The sequence below is a fragment of the Protomyctophum parallelum genome (genome assembly GCF_964188405.1).
Source record: "Protomyctophum parallelum genome assembly, chromosome: 2".
NCBI lineage: Eukaryota > Metazoa > Chordata > Actinopteri > Myctophiformes > Myctophidae > Protomyctophum > Protomyctophum parallelum.
In genome coordinates, this window is record NC_139699.1 from 41,133,462 (window position 1) to 41,159,003 (window position 25,542).

At 48.5% G+C, this 25,542-nt stretch overlaps 1 protein-coding gene across 1 annotated transcript; it reads left to right on the plus strand.

Moving 5' to 3' along the window:
- Positions 1 to 4,670: 4,670 nt before the first annotated feature.
- LOC310854624 (mitochondrial import receptor subunit TOM22 homolog) lies at positions 4,671 to 5,021 on the plus strand (the record flags this gene model as incomplete). The annotated part of the gene is made up of 1 exon (XM_083759299.1): positions 4,671 to 5,021. One exon carries the CDS (start codon positions 4,671 to 4,673, stop codon positions 5,019 to 5,021), a length of 351 nt encoding a protein of 116 aa, XP_083615425.1.
- Between the last annotated feature and the right edge of the window lie 20,521 nt (positions 5,022 to 25,542).

A 25,542-nucleotide genomic window follows, 5' to 3' on the forward strand; every position in this document is an offset into this window, starting at 1 on the left:
GCAGATAGGACGACCTTGGTCATCCCACTGGTAGTCTCGTGACTCTTGGGAGTCAGGACGCCTGCGTCGGCTGAACGGTGGTGCAGCGGCGGGCCTGCCCCACTGAGGTGTTGGCGCAGGGTTCGGTTGGGGGTTGGATAACTGCCCCCGGATCTCATCGACGATTGTCTTGCCCAGCAGCGTCACCTGGTCATGTATCTCCTGTTTCAGTTCAGCCCGGAGGGACTCTTTTAGCTGCTGCAGTTGGGACTGTGGTTCGGGTACAGGGGGCTGGGGTGTAGCTCGAGCCTGGCAGATCATAGCCTCGCTCCCTTGGGCCTTTCCCTCCTTCTCCAGGAACTTGGCCTCCCTGCAGACGGCATCGAAGGTGAGGTTTGGGGTTCGCCGCAGGTGGCGCTGTAATTCTTGCTTCACAGACCCTTCCCCAAGTCCTCTGGAAAACTGTGACCTCAATACTCCATCTGCAGGTCCAGCATGGACCGGGTCACTCCTCTGCCACCTATGGAAACACTCACGGAGACGAAGGATGAAGTCATCAACCCCCTCCCCCACTGCCTGCTTACAATCAAAGTACTCCTCTCGGAGGGTCTCCACTGAACGGTGGTCTCCGTACTTTTGACTTAGGACCTCTAAGATCTTCTGGTCAGAGTCTCTATCCGCATGGGGGAGCAGCAGGGCCTCTCTATGGGCACCGCCCTCTAGGGTACTCAACAGGAAGTCTACTTTCTGTTGGGGGGATAGCATCTGAGCCCGTAAGAAGGATTCAACCTGAGCCCGCCACTGACTAAACCTAACCGCCCCTTCCCCTCCACTGAATTTGGGAACCCAGGAAGCCCCCATGAACCAGGGCATCATAACTGCATTCATGCCTGCATTACGTACTGGTTCTGTTCCGTCAAGAGCTAGGTTTAAAGGTTCGTTTACATTTTCATCGTCGGCCATACTGTTGTGGGTGTCAGGGGTCCTGCCGACTACGCCAAACTTGTGTCACCCAACTAGGGCTCAATGATCATGTACCCCTGAGACACCACAAGCAGCAGGCAGGTCGTTATAGAAAAGTAACAAAGTTTATTATATGCTCTGAGATAAAACAGGTAAGTATAAAAACATGTAACAGGAATCAATATAACACTATACAAGTGAAATACGTAAATGTATAGGTATATAGCAATGTGGCAATTTATACAGTATGACTAGTAATTATTAAAACGTAGCAATATAAATAGGCACTGTATTCTAGGCAAGCAACAATCACAAGCTCCTCTTAAATGCCCACCTCAGGAATCTGGATAAAGTACAGTGTTTGTTCCCACCCAATCTCCTAAGTCCTTAGTACATGCACGACCAACAAAAGATGCCACGGCAAATCAAGTGCACACAAACGATCACTGCAATAAGCCTATATCAAAATTGGATAACACTTCTATCGAAATCACAGCAGTAAAATACAACATGCGTGTTCACCAATAGGGGCGGTAGGAGACAGGTGAAGCCAACACTGAGAATATCCCACCCCTGTAAGCAGCCCTCTGAAGCCTGAATGACCGCTGTACCCAATGTACTGTACACTACAATAATACGTGCCACACCGTTAAGTTAGCAAATGCCCAATAATAATAGTAATAACTATAATAAACACTATCGCTTCCCAACTCACGGCCCCAGAGCCCAGATTGTCCGTCCTCCCTCGTGACGTCACTGTCTCTTATCCAACCGGGACTCCGAACGAGGCGAAGCCCCGTATGTGGCGTCGGTTGCCTGGCAACGAGAACTGTCAAGCGATGGTATGCGGAGCTGCGTTGACAGTTGGTTGTCGTTCCACGCTCCACGGCCGTGGACAGAAACTGAGGAGGAGGAAACAGACTCTGTAAGCGATGGTGGTAGGAAACAACGTAGCGTCACACTCACACAAAGTTGAGACTCGGATTGACCGTCCCTTTTAGGCCGAGTAGTCTGGCATATAGCAGTAAACCATCTGCGTCGGCGGTCCTCGAGGAGACGGCGGGCGATCAATGATATGCGGCCGGCGATCCAACGCTGTTCTGCGGCGTCCAGGACGGGGAGGCTGGGAAGGAGGATATGACTCGTCAGTGACAGTGAGCGAAGTTGAATATAGGACCACACTCACACAATGTTGCGGCTCGGATTGACCGTCCCTTTTAGGCAGAGTAGGCTGGCGTGTAACAAGGAAGCGGTCTGGTCAGGAGCTCGGCGTGTAGTCGGATGGGTGGCGTTGTTTCGTGTACGTACGGCGTGGCATTCGGCGTGTCGGCGTCTGCGACCGTCTCTGTCTCAGCTCGGTTTTCTCTAGCGCGCTGCCGAATGCTTCCTCTCTTATACCCGGGTCCTCCAATAACGGTGCGACACCGCCTTCTCATTGTCTGTAGAAGGAAAGAGGAGAAACGCAGCACCACCCCTACAGTCCAACAGTGGCACGTACTTGCCAGCATAACATGTATTTCAGTTCAAGTTCATGTTGTCTGTGTATATCATTCATTACAGTTAGTGTCCACAGGTGACAAACGCAGCACCACCCCTACAGTCCAACAGTGGCACGTACTTGCCAGCATAACATGTATTTCAGTTCAAGTTCATATTGTCTGTGTATATCATTCATTACAGTTAGTGTCCACAGGTGACACTGGCAGCAAAGGGTTGTTAATTTCTGAAAACACACACACACACACACAGACAAAAAAATACTTAACATGTGCAAAGGTGTCTGCTGTCAACATTGTATCTAAAGACAGCCAAAATACAGAGTAGCCTATATATATAGTATCACACATTTACAATTCAAAATGTAGGTGAAATTTGTTTTTGTATCTTCTATCCATTATATGGTTATTACAAGAAAGAAATAGGTGAAGGGGGGGGGGGGGGGGGGCAAGGAGATCAAGGCAATAAAAGAAAATGCTCCCTCTCTCTCTGTACGTGTGTGTGTGTGTGTGTGTGTGTGTGTGTGTGTGTGTGTGTGTGTGTTGGGTGGGGGGCTGTAAATAACAGTGACCTGCCCCCTTGACCTCCATGCATTCCTAATAATGTAGTAATTCAATCAGCAGTGTTTCAGTCTCTGTTCTGTAGATAAACACTTTTATCAATGATAAGTATAATATAATATAATAATATATAAATGCACTACATCACAAGACCACCGCCTTTCTATCTGCAAACTTCCTTACCCAAAAAGACATGATATTCAACATATTCAACAGAGTGATCCCACAAATCCTTGGCCTCAAACACAGCACATCAAAGACCTCTGATCTAATGGGAAAATGATAGGTCTGTAAATACCGGTAGCACAGTTATCGTCATAATCAATATTTCACAGTCCAAAACTGGCATGCATTTTCCAGTCCAATGTTAACGTGTGTGTGTGTGTGTGTGTGTGTGTGTGTGTGTGTGTGTGTGTGAGAGAGAGAGGGAGGTGGGTCGCTTACCTGACAGACACTGTTTCTGCTTGTGAAAGCTTCTTCCGTTTTCTACCAACAGTAATATATTTGTCCACAAATGATGCAGATGGCTGGAAGGACATGGCCAGCAGAAGGGACGGGCAAACCTGTCCGAGAACGACGTTTCTTTCGGGGGGTTTCAGACGTGACTGTCCGAGGCAGCGTTCTACTTCTTTCCCCTGCACCGTCTGTGTGCAGCGTTTCTCGGCCAAACACAATCGTCTTTTACAAATAAAGCGACAGTAACACGTGGCGTGAAACACAGCGTCCTCGTTAGAGTCCTTTGATTCCCTTTTACGCACTTTTCCCCGCTGTTTTGGTTTATTTTTCCCCTCTTGGCTGGTTGAACTGGTGGCCGCCATTGCTCTAATATTATTATGGGAAGGGAATAAAGCTGCTACGCGATTGGTCCACGTGACCAAAACAACACCACTCCCCTTGCACATATTATTACGCCTTGTAAGAAATAGTCCCGTTTTAGATCGCGGATTATAAAATAACTGCAGCGTCGGACGAGTAGAACTTTTTTATTAGTACTTTCTACCTATAAATCTCTTTTATGGAGAAAAAATGTGTAGTCCCCCTTCCGTGGGAACGGACCTGAACGAAAAGGGACCTCACAATACGGCCTATGAGAGCTAGTCATACATATACACACCACGTACTCTGGTCCCAGCAGATCAGGCACAATTTGCTATTTTATTTGACTGATTATGTATATAGTATACGTATGACTAGCTCTAAATGATGACGTAAGACATATGGTCATTTATGTGATCTGGTCCCAGCAAGCCAGGCACAGATTTGCTGTTTTTTTTGCATACACATCAAATGGCGGGTTGGCTGTCACGGTGAACGAAGACCGGGCGAAATTATTACTTGCGCGCTCTGCTTGCGCAAGTAATAAGAACTTTTCATGTACATGGTACACTGGGACACTGATCTGGCATCAAAAGTAGCAGATCTACAAGTGTGAAATTCTGCATGAAGCAACAGGGTTTGAGTATATCTGACCGCTACATTCGATTTGAATCCTGAAAAAAAGGCCATGTATAACTCCAAATTTGGGCACATACAGTAGACGTCTATGACATAAGTAACTGATGTCACAGGCAGTGGGTGTGTGTGATATGACAATATTAGATGGTGAACAATTAACAATCTGCATTTACACCTCTTCTAGCACATATCACTGTGCACAATCTGCAAGTTACCATGTCCGGGATCGAGGGTCCTGTTGCCGTCCATCCCCCTGAAGACGACGATGACGACGAGTTGGATGAGACGCTAGGGGAGAGGCTGTGGGGACTGACAGAGATGTTCCCCGACGCGGTGCGCGGCGCTGCCGAGGTGGCCGTCTCTCTGGCCAAGAGCGCGTACGTCTGGTCCCGCACGGGGCTGTGGGTGGCCACCACCTCCCTCATGATCCTGGTGCTGCCCGTGCTGCTTGAGATGGAGCGACAGCAGTTGGAGGAGCAGCACCTACAGCAGCAGAGGAACTTCCTGTTCGGCCCCAACGTCGGCATGTCTGGGATGATGCTGCCACCTGCACCGGGAAAAGTGTGATGCTGAAACTTTTGCATTTCAAGGACACCCGGTTCGATTTGCGTCAGACCTCTCGGACCCCCGGCTGATACCGTTTCTTAGTATCTCCGGCACCCCCAGTCTACACTGTAAGATCCTCAGTGATTAATATGTAACTCTGAGTGTACAAATGGAACCAAATTGGACCCTTGTACACTCAGGAGTCCAGGGTAAACTGATGTGCACTTCTTTGGGTCGGTGTGCCAAACGGGAAGAGTCGAGGCTGGGTCAAGTGTGTGGGGGGCACCGGTTAAAAATAAACACATAAATAATTCAATAAAATATGACGAATGTGACACAGTGCAAATTAGGAGTTTTAGGACCCAAATGCAGACAGATAGGCGCAGGTACTTCAACTCGAGGGTTTTTATTCCAAAACTGGAATACACTAGGATTTAACCATGGATAGATAAACGAATGAACTGAAACAACGGGAGGATAGACACAGGAATAACATGATGCAGGTGAACAAAATGCCAATAAACACTGGGATATATAGGCTGACACAGGTGGAAACAACACAAATCACAACGTTAGACAAGTTACAGAACTACAGGGGCTGCAGGCAGGAAGGCACAAAACAAAATGACAAAATAAGAGTAGGCCTATATATACAGGTGTAAAGTAAAACCACCACACTAAGTAAACTGCAACTGAGAAACGGGTAAATACCATACTTCAAACTCACAGGAAAACAAACAGCAAAGTAACTTTTGAACACATGAAAAATACAACAGAGATACAGAACAAGATATTGTATGCCAATATCTTAACCACTAAGCCAAAGGGATATCCTTGTGACTTGGGGGAGATATTACTTTTAGGTCATCAGGCTGAGGCTGTGAGCCACTCTGCTACTCTCACCCCCCTTTTTGACCTCCTCCCACAGGGAAACCCGATCCGGGTCATAGCACGAATGTAACACATGGAAATTGAACCCTGCTCTCCTGTGTGGAAAGCAAGGACAAGACCTCCCTCCCTGGCAGGGCAGGTAAACAGAAAGTACTATGATTCACCTAGTGTATTTGCAAATTATATCCTGGCTTTGTTTCCTGTGAAATCATCCACAACCCTATATTAAAATGGCCTTGTGGGTGGATGTCACAAACATAACATCCTAACATGAATAATTATGTGACCACTTCTCTGATGTCAATACAAGCCTTTTCAGGCAACCACCCGCAATAATCATTATTTGAACTAGGAACTCAATTTGTGTGACACTGCAGTATGTATGTAGGACGTAATGTAGTATTATATGTACTAACACTAACCCAGGATGTTATGTAGTATGTAGGACGTAATGTAGTATTACTAACACTAACCCAGGATGTTATGTAGTATGTATGACGTAATGTAGTATTACTAACACTAACCCAGGATGTTATGTAGTATGTAGGACGTAATGTAGTATTACTAACACTAACCCAGGATGTTATGTAGTATGTATGACGTAATGTAGTATTACTAACACTAACCCAGGATGTTATGTAGTATGTAGGACGTAATGTAGTATTACTAACACTAACCCAGGATGTTATGTAGTATGTAGGACGTTATGTAGTATGTAGGACGTAATGTAGTATTACTAACACTAACCCAGGATGTTATGTAGTATGTAGGACGTAATGTAGTATTATATGTACTAACACTAACCCAGGATGTTATGTAGTATGTAGGACATAATGTAGTATTACTAACACTAACCCAGGATGTTATGTAGTATGTAGGACGTAATGTAGTATTACTAACACTAACCCAGGATGTTATGTAGTATGTAGGACGTAATGTAGTATTACTAACACTAACCCAGGATGTTATGTAGTATGTAGGACGTAATGTAGTATTATTAACACTAACCCAGGATGTTATGTAGTATGTAGGACGTAATGTAGTATTATATGTACTGACACTAACCCAGGATGTTATGTAGTATGTAGGACGTAATGTAGTATTACTAACACTAACCCAGGATATTATGTAGTATGTAGGACGTAATGTAGTATTACTAACACTAACCCAGGATATTATGTAGTATGTAGGACGTAATGTAGTATTACTAACACTAACCCAGGACGTTATGTAGTATGTAGGACGTAATGTAGTATTACTAACACTAACCCAGGATGTTATGTAGTATGTAGGACGTAATGTAGTATTATATGTACTGACACTAACCCAGGACGTTATGTAGTATGTAGGACGTAATGTAGTATTACTAACACTAACCCAGGATGTTATGTAGTATGTAGGACGTAATGTAGTATTACTAACACTAACCCAGGACGTTATGTAGTATGTAGGACGTAATGTAGTATTACTAACACTAACCCAGGACGTTATGTAGTATGTAGGACGTAATGTAGTATTACTAACACTAACCCAGGATGTTATGTAGTATGTAGGACGTAATGTAGTATTACTAACACTAACCCAGGATGTTATGTATTATGTAGGACGTAATGTAGTATTACTAACACTAACCCAGGATGTTATGTAGTATGTAGGACGTAATGTAGTATTACTAACACTAACCCAGGATGTTATGTAGTATGTAGGACGTAATGTAGTATTACTAACACTAACCCAGGATGTTATGTAGTATGTAGGACGTAATGTAGTATTACTAACACTAACCCAGGACGTTATGTAGTATGTAGGACGTAATGTAGTATTACTAACACTAACCCAGGACGTTATGTAGTATGTAGGACGTAATGTAGTATTACTAACACTAACCCAGGATGTTATGTAGTATGTAGGACGTAATGTAGTATTACTAACACTAACCCAGGATGTTATGTAGTATGTAGGACGTAATGTAGTATTACTAACACTAACCCAGGATGTTATGTATTATGTAGGACGTAATGTAGTATTACTAACACTAACCCAGGATGTTATGTAGTATGTAGGACGTAATGTAGTATTATTAACACTAACCCAGGATGTTATGTAGTATGTAGGACGTAATGTAGTATTACTAACACTAACCCAGGATGTTATGTAGTATGTAGGACGTAATGTAGTATTACTAACACTAACCCAGGATGTTATTTAGTATGTAGGACGTAATGTAGTATTACTAACACTAACCCAGGATGTTATGTAGTATGTAGGACGTAATGTAGTATTACTAACACTAACCCAGGATGTTATGTAGTATGTAGGACGTAATGTAGTATTACTAACACTAACCCAGGATGCTACTGTAATAATAATAAAAATCACACCCCTGTGAAGTGAGCAGTGCAATGTTGCACTGCTCACTTCACAGGGGTGTGATTTTTATTATTATTACAGTATTCGTTTTTTTCTTATGAAAGCAGAGAGTCTTCTGTTTCATACGGTATATAGTATGTACATGTCGCTATAGGCCTTATTTTGTGAATAATAGTTATTCAGGTCCATGCTTTCTCCAAAGTTCTCTCTGAAAAAGAGAATTTTACACCTGAACTGCATTCAATAGTCTTTTCTGTTTTCCTCCTAAAATTAGACATTTAGGGCTTTCATTCAGTGTGTAGTATGTATATGATAATAATTTATTTATGTTTATATCTGCCTGTCAATCTCTGTGACTTTAAACCTTTATAACCTTTATAACTTCATGAGGATGATGATTATGCGCACATATCTGATCATTGTCTCAGTAACAGGGGGGGCAACAAAATCAACTTGATCAGTGTAGGCTACCTTCCACCGATCGTTTCGTTTCAGAACGATAGTATAACGGTGACTCTGAGACACATTAGTGGTTGACATGTCTGGACATGTTAGGGCATAGAACCACAGGAGCGATACGCGGTGGAAAGGAGCTTCATCCACCCGAGAGAGAGAGGCTAATCCCGGCTGTGATTTCGACAAAATGACAGACAAAACGGGTCGATTACGTCCCAGACGCCTTCATTGCGGTCTTATCACTGCAATTATAATGAATAAAAAGTCGGTTACAATCGCACTACGGAGTAGGATAGTGTTGGCTGCATTGGCTGGCGAAGGCGCTATGGCTAATGGCGATTATGGTGACCCACTGCCGTTATATCTTTTTTCCGAGAATGAGAGAGATGCAAAGCGATCGCAACTCGCAGTGGGGGGGGGGGGGTTCCACGGCTGTGGCTGCATTGGCTGGCGAAGGCGCTATGGCTAATGGCGATTATGGTGATCCACTGGCTGCCGTTATATCTTTTTTCCGAGAATGAGAGAGATGCAGAGCGATCGCAACTCGCAGTGGGGGGGGGGGGGGGGGGGGGTTCCACGGCTGTGATATCTCCTAGTATACGTGCTTCTTTGTCCAAACATGGGTGGTGAAGAGTGAAGACGCGACGGCGAAAAAAAGACAGTTGATCATATCTATACTGCTTCTCCTATGGCGGTCCTTCGAGAATACGTCATTCGTTTCGCGTATACCTGTCCGTGTGCGTGTTGAAATGGCGATCGACCGTTGCAGATTATTCTTGGTTTATACGGGCAGAGAGGGCTATCTTTTTACGAGAATGAGAGAGGACGAGGCGGCGGACCGGCGGTGCAAGGCAGATGCCGTTGGAGGCACAGCCACATTGGAATAGTGGATCATGAGTGAGTGGGGGGGGGGGGGGGGGGGGGGACTGAAACTGCAATGCGATCGGAGACGAAGAGTAAGTAGTAAGTAAGTAAATTTTATTTATAAAGCACATTTCTTAACAAAGTTACAAAGTGCTGTACAATGAACACAATAAAAGCAATCAAAAATTAAAACAGGACAGTACAACAAGCAAATAAGAACACAATCAAGTAAAATCAGGAAAATGTTTCCGAAATAAAAACGTTTTCAACAAACTCTTAAAAATATTTAAAGACTCGTTTTTTAAAGTGCAAGGCAGGGCGTTCCATAGGGTAGGTGCAACTACTGCAAAGGCACGGTCACCCATTGTCTTTCGTTTTGTCCCGGGAACCATGAGTAGGCCTTTGCCAGAGGATCGCAGGGATCTCACATTTACCTTGGGGGGCAGAAGATCACAGATGTATGGTGGGGCCAGTCCATGTATGGCTTTAAAAGTAGTTAAAAGGATTTTAAAATCAATTCTAGCCTTGATGGGCAGCCAGTGGAGTGTGGCTAAGACCAGGGTGATGTGTGCTCGACGGTTGGTGTTGGTGAGAATTCTGGCTGCTGTGTTCTGTACAAGTTGAAGTTTGGATAATGAGGAGCTGGATAGAGTGGTATAAAGTCCGTTACAATAGTCAAGGCGGGATGAAACAAATGCGTGCATGATTTTTTCTAGATCAGTGGGAGTGAGAATAGATTTTATTTTAGAGATGTTGCGTAAGTGATAGAAGCATGCCTGGATGACTTTTTTTTACATGGGACTCAAGGGTCATCCTGCTGTCGAAATGTACTCCCAGGTTTTTGACTGTTGATTTTACATTTGATGCCAGTGGGCCAAGGGACTGTTGAATAATGCGGGAACTAGCCTCTGGGCCAATGATGAGGATTTCAGTTTTGTCTGCGTTGAGCTGTAGAAAGTTTTGTGCCATCCAGTTTTTTATAGCGGATAGGCAGTCGTGCATGATTTTGAGTTTACCGGGGTTGTCTTGCTTGAACGAGAGATAGATCTGAGTATCATCGGCGTAGCAATGGTATGATATACCTTCAAAGCTGTTTATAAGGGAGCCCAGGGGGAGCATAATGAGAAAAGAATTGGACCAAGTATAGATCCCTGAGGGACCCCACAGCGCAAAGGAGCTGAGGAGGAGGTGAAATTGTCCCGGGCGACAGCCACACTTCTCCCGGACAAGTAGGAGGCAAACCAGTCTAGTGCCGACCCTGTTAAGCCCACCCACTGCTGTAACCGGTCGAGCAGCAGCGAGTGGTCGATTGTGTCAAATGCTGCGCTTAGATCTAATAGCAGTAGTACCGAACATTCTCCGGCGTCTGCTCTCATAAGGATGTCACTGGAGACTCTAAGTAGTGCTGTTTCGGTGCTATGTTTCTGGCGGAATCCGGATTGAAATTTATCGAATGAGTTATTGCTGTTGAGAAAATGGAGGAGTTGGTTACTGACAACTTTTTCTAATACTTTTGATATGAAGGTGAGTTTGGAGATAGGCCTATAGTTACTGAGGACTAACGGATCTAGACTTGTTTTTTTTAGTAAAGGTTGGATAATTGCATGCTTAAAGTGGTCGGGGACGCAGCCTGAGGCTAGTGAGCTATTGATGATGGACAGAATGAAGGGACTAAGGCAGCTAAAAACATCCTTTAAAAGTGTAGTGGGGATGAGGTCTACAGGGCTGGAGGAGGGGTGCATGCGAAACAATGGGTGAGATGTCATCTAATGAAATCAAGTTAAACTGAGAAAGAGAGGGAACAGGAGGAGGATGAATGGCTATGTTGATGCCAGATGGTATGATGTTGGACCTAAAAAAAAAAAAAAAGAAAAAAAAAAAAGTATCAACTTTGTCTAAGAAGACTGATAAAAATGTATCACAGTCCTCATCAGAGAAGACTGGAACTGGAGGAGGGGCAGGGTTGACCAAGGTGTTGATGACGGAAAAAAGGGCTTTTGGTTTGTTTGTATTAATGTTGATCAAATTAGAGAAGTATGAGGTTCTTACATCCTCGATCTTATGATTAAAGGCATTTAAGAGTTCCTTCATATGCGTGAAATGAGCAGAGTCCCTGGATTTTTTCCATTTCCGTTCAGCCTGTCTACTTTTAAGGCTGCGGATGTCATCGTTGATCCATGGGGAAGAATTTACAGAGCTAACACATTTCTTTTTTGTTTTAAGCGGGGCAATTAAGTCTAGGGCAGATGAACAGAGATTGTTAAAGTGGGAGACGAGGTCATTAGTGTTGGTTGGCATTAGAGTGTTTTTAGAGAGGTCTAGGAAAACGGAGGAAAACTTAGTGGCAGAGGAATTATTTAGATGACGGGAGGAAGTTAGACGTGTGGTGGGTTGGGTCTCAGCAATAGAATCAATGTTAAAAACAATATACTTGTGATCAGAGAGGAAAAACTCACCTACACTTAGGATGTTGAGGTTCAGGCCTAGTGAAAAAACAAGGTTGAGTGTATGGCCTTGATTGTGAGTCGGGCCAGAAACATGCTGAATTAGATTGAGTGATTGTGTCATGCTCATGAACTCAGTAGCTGAGTTGTCGTTGGGATTGTCAATATGAAAATTAAAATCACCAATCAGTGACAAATTATCCACTTTCACAACAACCGATGATAGAAATTCTGAAAATTCAATTAGAAACTCACTTTTAGGGCCTGGAGGACGGTAACACAATAAAACATAGATGGATTTTGTGGAGCCAATTCTAATAAGGAGTGCTTTGAAAGTTTTGAAAGTGTCAATATCCACAGAGCGACAAGTAAACCGCTTAGAGAAAACAGCGGTTATACCGCCTCCACGGCCGGAGGTCCTAGGGGAGTTAATGAAGTTACAGGAAGTGGGACAGAGCTTGTTTACTGTGACATTATCATTTTCTTTCAGCCACGTCTCGGTTAAAAACAGAAAATCAAGGTGGTGAGAGTTTAAAAAGTCTCGTAAAACAAAAGGCTTAGGCCTATTGCAAACTGACCTCACATTGATTAAGGCCATTTTAATTGGAACAGACTTAGTGGGAGGAGCTAAGGGGAGGCAAGGAATGAGACTAAGGTTTGATGGAATGACTGTGCGTGGAGTGGCGATTAAAATTAATGGAGTGGGTCTAGTCCTGATGAGAACGGTGATGGGTGCAATGCATGGGGGTTTCACATAGAGGGGGCTAGTAAGCTGGATAGTGGAGATCAGGTGGCTTCATACGGTTGAGATGTGGTGGGAAATGTTTTCTGTCAATAGCTGAATACCTGTGCGGTTAAGGTGGACTAGGTCACGGTACAGTGATGGGGTTTTCCAGAATGTATCAAAGTTGCTGATATAGCCGTGGCCGCAGGCTAGACAGAAATTGCGCAGCCAGTTGTCAGCAGATAAAATGCGGCTGAAATTTTCGGGGCCCTTCATGAGGGTGGGAATTAATCCTGAAAATATAATAGATTTCTCTGTATTAATGAGAGCATCTGCTAGTGCCTCATAGTCCATCTGCATCTTAGCAGAAAGTCTCTGCCTGATGTCATTTGTGCCTACGTTGATGATGATTGTGTGGGCGGAGCGGTGGCGTTGAAGAATGATGGGAATGTATGTGATCAAGTCAATGATCTTGGCACCTGAATAGGAATATGTGATACAGTTAGAGATCGATACTCCTCGAATAAGTGAGTCACCCAAAAGTATGTACTCCACTGGGGGGGAAAGGGGGTGGTGCGTATCATTAGAGGAGATCGAAGCAGCTGAGCGTGTGTGGAGTGACGGGGACACAGCTGGACTTGATGAGTGCGGGGGGGGAGGTGAGTGCACTCGGCCAGGGGCAGTGGTCGCGTCACCTCGCGCTGGGTGTATGGCTGATAGGGAAGCAGCAGTCCTGGTAATACTGGGTGAAAAACGACGGGGACGCTTACCTTCCCCGCCGTTGTATGCAAGTTTGGGAGTCGAGGTGAGCGAACGGGTCGAGGAGTCCGAGGAGGAATCTGGGAAGTTGCGTTTCGCTGGACGCGACAACGAGCCTGTGGGATGAGGATTCCTAGAAGGGTTTGCCATAGCCGACAGCGGTGTGAAGGTGTTGGAGCACGGGAACAGTTCAGCCATGCTGCAAGCCTCTGATCCTGATGGGTCGAAGAGGGGAAACGCCTGCCTCCGGTGCTTTCCCTTGACCACCGAGGACCAGGGATCAGCGCCCCAGCTTTCGCTTTCCGGTCCCCGGAGCACTGACTCCCGGCACAGCGGCAGCCGCAGCGGGCGCACGGGGCACAGCGCCGGCTCCCGGAGCCTTCATTGACCTCAGGCGGTCCTGGAGGAGCGATTGTCGCAGGAGAAGATCGTTCACAAGGTTCGATATGGAGCGGAGCTCATTCTTGATGGCAACCATTTCCTCCATCCTGGGTGGCATCATCATGGATTATGGTGACAGTGAGATAGGACCAAAAAACTCTCTTGTGGGCTCACAACTAGGAGCGGTGAGTAATAATCCAATAGAGTGTTAGCATCTAGGCTCAAAAAGAGCCAGCTAAACAAACCACCAAAACTAGCTGGCACCAAGGCTACAAAGAGGCCCCCCCTCCATTGCTGCCTCGGGAGAAACCATGTAGAAACAGGAGGGGAGGGGGAATCGAGTGTATTCACACACACTAGAGTATGGGTACCTCCATTTTAGATCCCCTGACATCTGCGTTGGTCTATGCCGTGCAGGCCGCCTCCAGTACGTCGTAATGGAGGGCGCTTGCCCGCATAGACCAGACCAGGAGGGGGGGGCTTTTAACTCCCGGATCACATACCGGACCTTTCTAGAGCCGATCGGTGTTACTTTCTTTGTTGTCCGGGCGCATAGGAAGATGATGTACAGTAATCATAAAAAAAACGTATAAAACGTATAGATACGCTTTGCGCATACGGCGTTCGAGATTAATAAAGTGTATGGATACGTTTCCAGCATTTGATGTGTTAAGCGTCCTTGGGTTTCTTGAAAGGCGCTATATAAATCCAAGTTATTATTATTATTATTATGTAGTAGTATGTAGGACGTTATGTAGTACAGTATGTAGGACGTTAATTTACGGAAAAAACTAAAACTTGTAACATGGAGATAAAAGCTTTCTATTATCAGCTATTTGACAATATCCAATCTACTGTTTTCAAAAGATACAAAGATACACATATATACATTTGAAAACTTGAAATATGGGACATTCTGCATTAATGAGTAGGAATACTTTTATTTTGGTACTTTAAGTACATTTTGATGCTAATACTTTTACTCAATAACGTAATATGTCTATATTGCAGTATTAAATGTGAGTACTTTCCCCACCACTGCATTGATTGATTGAATATTTTATTAGACAACATACTTTATACAGTAAATGCAAACAGCACAATGTACAGTCAGGCATTTTGTCCAAAAGGATTTCACCGTATACTGTAGAAAGACCTTGCAAAACAACAATTTTCCATTCGGGTCCCATACACTCACACACAATCACATATTTAAAAGACCTATAACATATCTTTTGTGTTTTTGTGGCTCCCGTACTGTATGTGTTTTCTATCCCCACAAATAACCAATTTTGAACAATCAGTCTTTCATATCATATAGGTGCTTTAATGGAAATTGCTCTCAGGAACAGCTCAACTGATTTGGTCCTCACCGTGATGTCATCAATGTCACCCTACTTTGTATAATTCCTCCTCTTCTTCAGTCTTCAGTTCCACATTTGCATTTCCACTTTGTTTACAATGTCCACCGTTGATTTTCCAAGCTGGCATATGGAAACAAGCCTGGTTTTATCTAGCATCAGTATTATATTGACTCAAATATTAAACAATCTGCATATCAGCACCCCCACCAGAAAGAAATGACAAGGACTGGTTATATCAGAGTGTTGATTGAGGCTCAAACCATTAGAAATAACTTTGAGGGACATAGACAATACGATATTAAATATTAAAAGCAGTTTTATTTGTTGTTTTTGTGCTTTAAAACAGTAACAATTGATATAATAATAATAAAAATAATAATAATAATAATATTAATAATCATTTAAAACAATAACATATGAAATTTCTCTAAACATGAAATGTACAGGTCGGGGCCGAAGTAAATCAGAAGGGGATAACCAGGATAAAGAGGTGGGGGGCGATCAACCATGTTAATTATAAAGACATGGTTGCCCACCTCCCCTGTCCGGCCCTAACCTTGTGGAGCATGACAGCAGAACAGTACCTGCCCTTTCTGTTCCATTCCTAGGCCAAAAATCTTATAAATCCTCCAGTTTTCTGACATTTTTACGATTAAAAAGAAATAGCAGACCTACAAGCTTGTAGATCGGAGGGTTACACTGTAACCCAGGTTCTCTGAGTGGAGAGACTGGCTCTCCACTACATATTATTCAATATGTACGGGAACTGACCCCACAGGGGCAGTGTAATGGATACCTCTTTAAGACACATCCTCTACCCGTGGCCCTGCCCAGATGCCAATCAGCCGGCTATTTAAGCCCCATCTGTGCAGAGCCACTTCGATTAACTTGATTGACACGAATTTCGGAGCGGCTCTTTGGTGGAGAGCCAGTCTCTCCACTCAGAGAACCTGGGTTACAGTGTAACCCTCCGTTCTCTATCGTGTTCGAGACTGGCTCTCCACTACATATTATTCAATATGTACGGGAACTCTCTAAGACACACCGCGAGGAAATAAGCAGACCAGCTGCCCCCGCGGCAGCCCGAGGCAGTTCACCCTGAATTCAATCAGAGCCTATAGTGGTGAGCGCCATGGCCGTAGCCATCCCAGGCGCCAGCTCACCGATGTGCTCCAAAAACCCTTGGATAAGAATATGATGCTCGTGGCCTAGGTGCAAGACGCAGCCTAGGCCCAGCTGGCCCAGCCAGACGCTGCGGCCAGTCAACAAAATTCGTGGCCTAGGTGCAAGACGCAACCTAGGCCCAGCTGGCCCCCAGACATTGAGGCCAGTCAACAAAGCTCATGGCCTAGGTGCAAGACGCAACCTAGGCCCAGCTGGCCCAGCCAGACGCTGCGGCCAGTCAACAAAATTCGTGGCCTAGGTGCAAGACGCAACCTTGGCCCAGCTGGCCCCCAGACACTGAGGCCAGTCAACCAACTCATAGCCGCCAAGGCCAGTCCAAGCTACTGCCTGGAGCCCAGTACACGCTCTGTGAACTGGGTGCTGGCTGCCACGTTCACGCAGTAGAACCTTGTGAATGTGGAGGGCGTCGACCAAGATGCTGCTGTGCAAATCTCGGACAAGGTCGCGCGTCGCCACAGAGCCCATGAGGTCGCGAGGCCGCGAGTCGAGTGTGCCCGCACCCCTGATGGGGCTGGCTTGCCTGCCTGTCTATATGCCTCCTGGATGGTTTCCACTACCCAGTGAGAAAGCCTAGCCTTCGAGACCGGCTTCCCGAGGCAGTTATGTCTATAACAGACGAACAGCTGGTCCGTTGTCCTGAGGTCCTGCGTCCGCCGATGGTACGTCCTCAGGGCCCTGAGGGGGCATAACAGAGCTTGCCCGCCTGATCCCCCTTCTCCCTGTGAGGGGTTAAGCGGGCGCAACTCAAGGGATTGCCTGGCTCGAGACCCAGACCAAACCTTAGGGTGGAATGCAGGGTTTGGTCGCAATATCACACCAGCCTCCTCGGGCAAGAAGCGGCAGCACTCCTCATGCACTGACAGGGCATGTAGCTCACCTACTCTTTTTGCGGATGCCATTGCCAGCAAAAATGCGGTCTTGCGGGAGAGCCATTCCAGCTCCACCGTTTCCAGGGGCTCGAACGGCCCGTGCCGCAAGGCCGACAGTACCACCTCCAGATCCCATGGGGGGGCTGTCGGCCTACCCTGCGAGGGATGAGACCTTGTGGCGCCTTTAAGGAACTGATTAATCAGGTCGCAACAACCGTCTGCCAGTTTCCGGGGCCCAACCCGGTTTGCCTTTATGGCCGCCACCATGCCCCTCAGAGTCGTGGGAGACTTGCCTGCCTCCAACATTCCTTGAAGAAACGAGAGGATGTCGCAAGCCCCACAAGAGAGGGGATCCACCTGCCTCGCAGTGCACCATACTTGGAAATTTCCCCAGCGGTATGCGTACGCCCTCCTTGTAGATGGAGCCCGGGCTTCCTGCAGAGTCCCAACTACCGATGGGGGCAGCCCCATGGCTAGGAACTCGGCCCTCTCAGGGGCCAGGCCCAGAGCTTGAGTCCCTGGGGAAAGGGATGAAAATGCGACCCGTGGGCTTGAGACAGGAGGTCCCGACGCACCGGGAGCTCCCAGGGCCGGCCTTGGAGGAGGGGAGCAATTGCCGAAAACCAGAACATGTGGGGCCAATTGGGGGCCACCAGGATGAGGCTCACCTCCTCCGCCTGAACCCTCTGGAGGAGCGGATGTAGGAGGACAAAGGGAGGGAAGGCGTAAAGGAGACCTTTCGGCCACTGATGTGCCATCGCGTCCGTGCCCAGGGGAGGGTCGTCCCTCCCCACGGAAAAGAAGAGGGGACAATGTGTCGACTCTCTGGAGGCGAAAAGATCGACCACGGCGGTGCCGAATCGATTCCAGATCTCGTGCACCACCTGCGGCTGTAGTCTCCATTCCCCACGGGGGGGTCCCTCTCGGGAGAGCTGATCTGCAGCCACATTCTCCTGGCCCGGCACATACATCGCCCTCAGGGACCTGAGCCGCGGGTGTGCCCATTCCCATATTGTCCGGGCTAGACTGCAGAGGCGAGGGGAGCCCAAGCCCCCCTGCCTGTTGACATAGGCTGCCGCTGCTGTGCTGTCCGTTCTCACCAGGACATGGCGGCCCTTTAGTTCTGTCTGGAAGCGCCGAAGCGCCAGATATATTGCCCGCAGCTCCAGGAGGTTGATGTGCTGAGACGACCAAGGCGCCTGCCAAAGACCACTGACGCCGTTGCCGTTGTGGACTGCTCCCCAGCCCGTCAGCGAGGCGTCGGAGGACACCAACTGACGACGCAGTACCGGACCCAGTGCATTGCCCTTCGTCAGAGTGGCCGGCTGTTCCCACCAATGGAGGGCTACTCGCAGCCTGCGTGTCACCAATACTATGGCCTGCAGGTCTCTCTGAGGGCAAAGGCCCAGATCGAGCAAGCACCGTTGTGCTGGCCGCATATTCAGGAGTGCCAGGGGCACGATGTGTACTGTGGCCGCCATAAGCCCCAACAGGCGAAGACATAGTCTCCAGGTCACCCTGGCCCCCAGCCGAAACTGGGACAAGCAGTCCCTGATGGCGGCCTGTCTCACCGGGGTGAGGGACAAGGTCCCCGCCCTGGCATCCAAACACATGCCCAGGAACTCCATGGACTGTGACGGCTGGAGCTTGCTCTTCTTCTCGTTGAGGCGCAGGCCCAGGTGCCCCAGATGCCGCAGGAGCCGTGCCACGTTGTCGTGGCATTGCCCCTCTGAGCGGGCACACACCAGCCAGTCGTCCAGATAGTTCAGGATGCGAAGGCCCTCTTCCCGCAGAGGCCCCAGGACTGCGTCCATGCACCTCGTAAACGTGCGGGGGGCTAGTGAAATTCCGAATGGTAGGACACAGAACTCGAAGACCCTGCCGTCGAAGGCGAACCTGAGATACCGCCTGTGCCCTTCCCGTATCGGAATCTGAAAATAAGCATCCTCCAGGTCGATTGATGCGAACCAATCTCCTGGTAGGATGGCCTGTCGGACCCTCGGCACCGTCAGCATCCTGCAGTGCAGGGGTCTCAAATATTTGTTGAGCCTCCGCAAATCCAAAATTGGTCTCAGCCTCCCATCCTTTTTGGGGATGAGGAAGTACCGGGAGTAGAAGCCCGCCTGCTGAGTGGCCTGTGGCACCACTCTGATGGCCCTCTTCGCCAGGAGAGTGGTGATCTCTGCTGCCAAAGCCTTCCTGTGTGTCACGTCCGCCACCACTGTAACAGTGACAGACCGTGTCCGTGGGGGCGAACGCAGGAACTGCAGCCGATACCCCTGGGTCATGGTGGAAATCACCCAGGGGTCCGCCCCGATTGTCCCCCAGAACAATGTCTGTTCCGGGGGGCGGCAAGAGGGGGCTGCGCCCCCCCCACCGTCAGGAGCGCGAATGGGGCGCACGGGGCGCTCTGCCCCGCCCCCGCCCTCGCCTCTGGCCTCGGCCGGGCCTTCCGCGCCAGTTGGCATCCAACTGGCCCCTTAGGTCCCCTGGAGCGTCATAGGTCGGTCGGGGTGGTCTTGCCCGGGTGGTCGTGACACGCCGGCCGCGGCCCCTCTGGATAACCCCCGACACCTCTCTAGCACACTTGCGGGCCTCCTGGGCCTGCTGGAGCAATGTCATGGCACTCGGCCCGAACATGTCCGATGGTACCACGGGTAGCTCCGTCAGACATTTCCTGTCAGCCGGTTCGAGCTTCGACTGTGACAGCCAGAGGTGGCGTCTTGCCACGCAGAGCGAGGCAAGCGCCCTGCCTGATGCCACCGCTTGCTGCTTCATTAGTTTCGCCAAAAGCGCAGACACCTGCTGCAACTCCACCGTGGGGTCGGGACCCCCGCTGTCCAGCTGCCTAGCCAGACCGCGTTGGTACAGGGCTAGGATCGATGCCGTGTTGGCTAGCTGACCCTGAACCGACAAGACTCCATGCACTCTGTGTCAGGGTTACGGCACGCCTACCTAGTCGTGACGTCACCCCAACCCTTTTATAAGGCACTTCGCCAGAACCATTCTCTGTCTGATCATAAATCGTCCAATCTTCAATCAAGCCTGTATGAGAATCTAAACCTAAACCTGACAACTAAGCTTTCTTAACTTGTCCATAAAGATGAATATATCGCCAAGACCTAACTTCGCCAAGGAGTTCCACCTGCATGGTCAGCACTTCCCGCTCTTGTGACCAAGAACATTCTCACCCCTTACAGTATGATCAGACCAAAATTTCGTCGCAGCGGGACGTCTTAAACCATGACTGATCCTTTCAAAGTCGGCGACTTTTGACCTCGCCTTCCCAGGACGAGGTCAAAATCGAACTGCAAGTTGAGGATGACTGTGCTTCCCTTTCCCCACCTTTTGAAGCCCTTACCTCCCTAGGCCAAGACGGAGAGCGCCTACCAAACCGAGATTTGGTCGCAGCGGAAGACTGCGGGGATTGATAAAGTATTTTCCTTTTCTATTCCATTCCATTTCCATTCCATTCCATTCCATTTTCCCAAACCGGTGGCACTTTCGCCTCCGGGAAGGGCCAAAGATGACTTGATGACTTGCCTCGCCCTCCCCTGGGCGAGGTTAAAATTGAACCGAACGGTGAAGGATATCGTGCCCCCAGGTAGGCTGCTGCGATGTACGACAACCGCCTAAGGACCCTGGCCACGAATCCTCATACCCAGCCTTCCTAGGCTAACCCTAACCCTAACCCTAACCCTGACCCTGACCCTGACCCCTGAAGGATATCGTGGTACCCCAGGTAGGCTGCTGCGATGTACGTCGACCGCCTAAGGACCCTGGCCCCGAATCCTTAACCCTAACCCTGACCCTGACCCTGACCCTAACCCTAACCCTGACCCTGACCCTAACCCTAACCCTAACCCAGGCCCAGCCTGTCCGGCTCTTCGCCGCTCAGCCTGTCCGGCTCTTCGCCGCTCAGCCTGTCCGGCTCTTCGCCGCTCAGCCTGTCCGGCTCTTCGCCGCTCAGCCTGTCCGGCTCTTCGCCGCTCAGCCTGTCCGGCTCTTCTCCGCTCAGCCTGTCCGGCTCTTCGCCGCTCAGCCTGTCCGGCTCTTCGCCGCTCATCAGCCTGTCCGGCTCTTCGCCGCTCAGCCTGCCCGGCTCTTCGCCGCTCAGCCTGCCCGGCCCTTCGCCCAGCCTTCCCGGGCTATTCCAGCCTTCAAAGTTGGGCATCTTCCTCCTTACCCCTTTCTCGACGAGGTCTACAACGCCAGGCGCACGAGCACTTTGGTTACGCGTGGACGCGTTCCTCGAGGGGGGGGTACTGTCAGGGTTACGTCACGCCTACCTAGTCGTGACGTCACCCCAACCCTTTTATAAGGCACTTCGCCAGAACCATTCTGTCTGATCATAAATCGTCCAATCTTCAATCAAGCCTGTATGAGAATCTAAACCTAAACCTGACAACTAAGCTTTCTTAACTTGTCCATAAAGATGAATATATCGCCAAGACCTAACTTCGCCAAGGAGTTCCACCTGCATGGTCAGCACTTCCCGCTCTTGTGACCAAGAACATTCTCACCCCTTACACTCTGGTCAGCATGGCGTCCATGGCCTTGGTGTCCCTTGTGGCACAGGCTGGTTGCCCCAGAACCGATGTGGCGGGGGCGATCAGGGCCCCCAGGGTCCGATCCAAGGTCGGTAGTGGGCCACAGCCGATCCTCTCCGGACCTTCCACATTCGCCAGTCGTTTAACTAGGCCTGACCAACGGTGGGCCTCTGTCGGCTTCTTAAACTGCTGGAGCACTAAGTCCTCCACATCTGGCAGCAAGGGCACCAAGAGGGAGTGAGGCTGGTCCCCCACCTCGTCGTCGAACCGGGAGGTTTTCTGTGTCAGCCCTGAGGGCAGCTCCACCTCCAAGGCCCGTGCGGCTCGAGCTATGAGCTCGAGATCGGAGGAGGGGTACTGCTCTTGTTCCTGCTCCTCCTCCGCCTGTGCCTCCTCCCCCTCTTGCCAGGGGGGGAGGCCTTCTTCCTCGAGGTCATCGGGGTCATCGGGGTCATCTCCCATAATATCAACATCCTCCTCCTCCGACCCACCCTCCAGGTGCACCTCCTCCTGGCCTACAATGGCAGCAAGGTGCTGTGGAGCCGGTGGGGCCGGTATTGTGGCCGTAGGGCGCCGCAGAGTTATAAGGCGCCGTGGAGCCGGAGGAGCCACCATTATGGCTGCCAGGCGCTGTGGGGTTGTCAGATTTAGCGGAGCTGGTGGGGCTGACGAAGCTGTGGCTGGCGGCGGTTGCTGCCGCTGGTCGCCCCCAACAGCAGTCTTCAGCCGCTTAGCCTGATGCTGCTGGGCTAAATTAGCCTCTACCGGTGCCAGAGAGAATGAACGGGCCCTGGCCTCCCTCACTCTAGCCGGCAGGATGAAACAGTTCATACAGGCTGCCGGGTCCAAACTGGCCATGTGTGCATGGTCCAGACCCAAGCACAGCATGCACCTGTCATGGCCGTCCTCCATGGGCATTTTCACCCCACACACCGAACAGGTGTGCGCTGGACTGGCCATGTTTCTGTTTCCCTTCTATGTACCTAAATATATATAGCTAGTGTTATAATTTACATATATATGTTCAATACATATATATATATATATAGGTATCTATCTACTTATTTGACTTATTCAGACAAGTATATAGACATGTATTAACACTGCATATATTTAATCTATATATATATATAATTTATCTATTCATATATATATATATATAAATACATGAACGTAGCTATTTATTTATTTAGTACCTGGGTGGGTATAGGATATGTATCACAAGTATACTCTCTATACCTCTATATCTATAATATATATGTGTGTAACGCTTATATTATAGACAACCTGGCAACCAGCCTACACGACGAGTGTGGGTGACAGAGCAAGCCCCCTCCCCTGACGCCGACGTGATGACGTCAACGCGGAAGTCGGGAGTTTGTTATTGTTTCTCTGTCGTGTTGTCTGGCCGATATACACAGCCGCGATGGTCAACCGGGAGGTTCACCGACGAGGCCGGTTCCGCTCTGGGTCTCCCAGCGCTTTGCAGCTAGGGAGCCAAGGATCTACCAACGTGGTTGGCTTCACGCTTGGACCCTTTGGCCACACCGAATGCCGACCCACGGTTTCCCCCGACGAGGCAGGTTTCACCGAGTGTCGGACTCACGGACCGAGCGCCGCCTCCAAGGTTTCCCCCGACGAGGCAGGTTTCACCAAGGAGCGGGTCGCACGGGCAAGACTGAGGCTTCCTCCGCAGAGCAGATTCGGCACTAAGTCTTGTTGCTGTTGTTTTCTTGTTTGTTTAGCTACGCGGCGCCCCGAGAGGAGTCGTGGAAACGACCAGCTCTCTTCTTACGTGAGGTAAGTGGGCTGTGTGCCACGCAGCTGTTCTAATATTGTTTTTGTCTTTGAATGTGTTTCCAAACTGCGAGATATCTTATACGTCTGCTCGTGGAAATCAAAGGATCGAAGTGGCTCTGCACAGATGGGGCTTAAATAGCCGGCTGATTGGCATCTGGGCAGGGCCACGGGTAGAGGATGTGTCTTAAAGAGGTATCCATTACACTGCCCCTGTGGGGTCAGTTCCCGTACATATTGAATAATATGTAGTGGAGAGCCAGTCTCGAACACGATAGAGAACTGCTATTTTTCAATAGCTAAAGCATAACGTAATGCTAACACCAAAAGGGGTTCCCGCCCTTGTATTTACTTTGGACATTTCATTCACACACAGTTACAAAATTCAGCATAGAAAATATTTAATTTCCTAGCTAAAAAGAGAAACCCTCAAAGGTCTAACAAATGCATGACTTTTTTCTAACTATTATCAGCTGTGCAATAAATATGAAAACATACAGTAGATGACCATAACGGGAATGACAGGTAAAAAATGATAACCACAATAACAACAATCTCCATTATACTTCAATTAGCCCTCTCCAGTTCACGTCCCATATTTGGGATGTAAATCCATTGCCCGACCCCAGATCTTTTGAAAGTGAGTTGGTTCTCCTTTCACATTATATATGATGTTTTTCTGGGGTGCAGTAGGATAGGAGCTCTGCCCAGCATTGAAAGTACAAGCGTGATGAAAAAGTACATGTGCGATAAAAAAAGTACATGCACGATGAAATACTATGCGATGAAAGTACGCGCACAATGGAAAAATATGCGGATGAAAGTATGTGATGAAAGTACGTGATGAAAGAATACGCGATGAGAGTACGCGATGAAAGTATGTGCGCGATGAAAAAATACGTGGATGAAAGTACACGATGAAAGTACGCGATAAAGCACATTTTTATACAACAAGGTTGAAACAAGTGCTGTACACAAATAAATACTAAAATATCAAAGAAAAAACATAAGGACATAATGCAGTGGAAGCAGCAACTCTTAATCAGTATGTTCAAATGCCAAGTCAATGTACAAGTGAGTTTTCAGACGTGATTTAAACACAGGCAAGGTTTGTGAAGCATGAGGTGGAAGTTCATTCCACAGTGTGGGTGCTACAACGGAAAATGACCAATCCCCCCAGGATTTCAGCTTAGATTTAGGGATCTTGAGAAGTGACTGGGCAGTCGACCTCAGGGCCCTTGTCGATACTTTGGGAGCTACAAGTTCCGATATATAGATAATAGACTGGTGACTGCCAACCCATTTACAGACTTAAAAACAAACTAAAATCTTAAACTGAATCCTGTAACGCACAGGGAGCCAGTGCAGGGAGGCAAGGATCGGGGAGATGTGGTCATACTTCCCCTGTTAAGAGGTGAGCGGCCGTGTTTTGGACTAACTGTAGTCGTGACAGACAGGCTTGGGTAACACCAACATAAAGTGCATTACAGTAGTCAAGTCGGGTTGAGATAAAGGCATGTGCACGCACCTCCCGCCCACCTGCACAAGACCCAGAGAGGCCTTCGACTGGTGACGCCAGGAGACAGAGTGTAGCCGCACGGAGGGAAGGTCCCACCGGCGGGACCCTTGGGACAAAGGTATGGCGGGGATTTCCCCTCTAGACCTGGAGATTTCAGCCTACCCTGGTGCCCTTACGAGGGCCAACCCGGGGTCCCACCCCGCTTGTCAACGAGCCGGAGGGACGGGTGGCAGTCGACACCGGGACGCCTGAGAGTGGCCACGGTCTCCCTGGGCAGGGCCATGGCTCTCTGTGTGGTCCAGGAGAGGACAAGGTGGCTGGATGCCCACCCGGAGTCGGTGCGACCCCTGCTCCTGGACTGTCCCATCA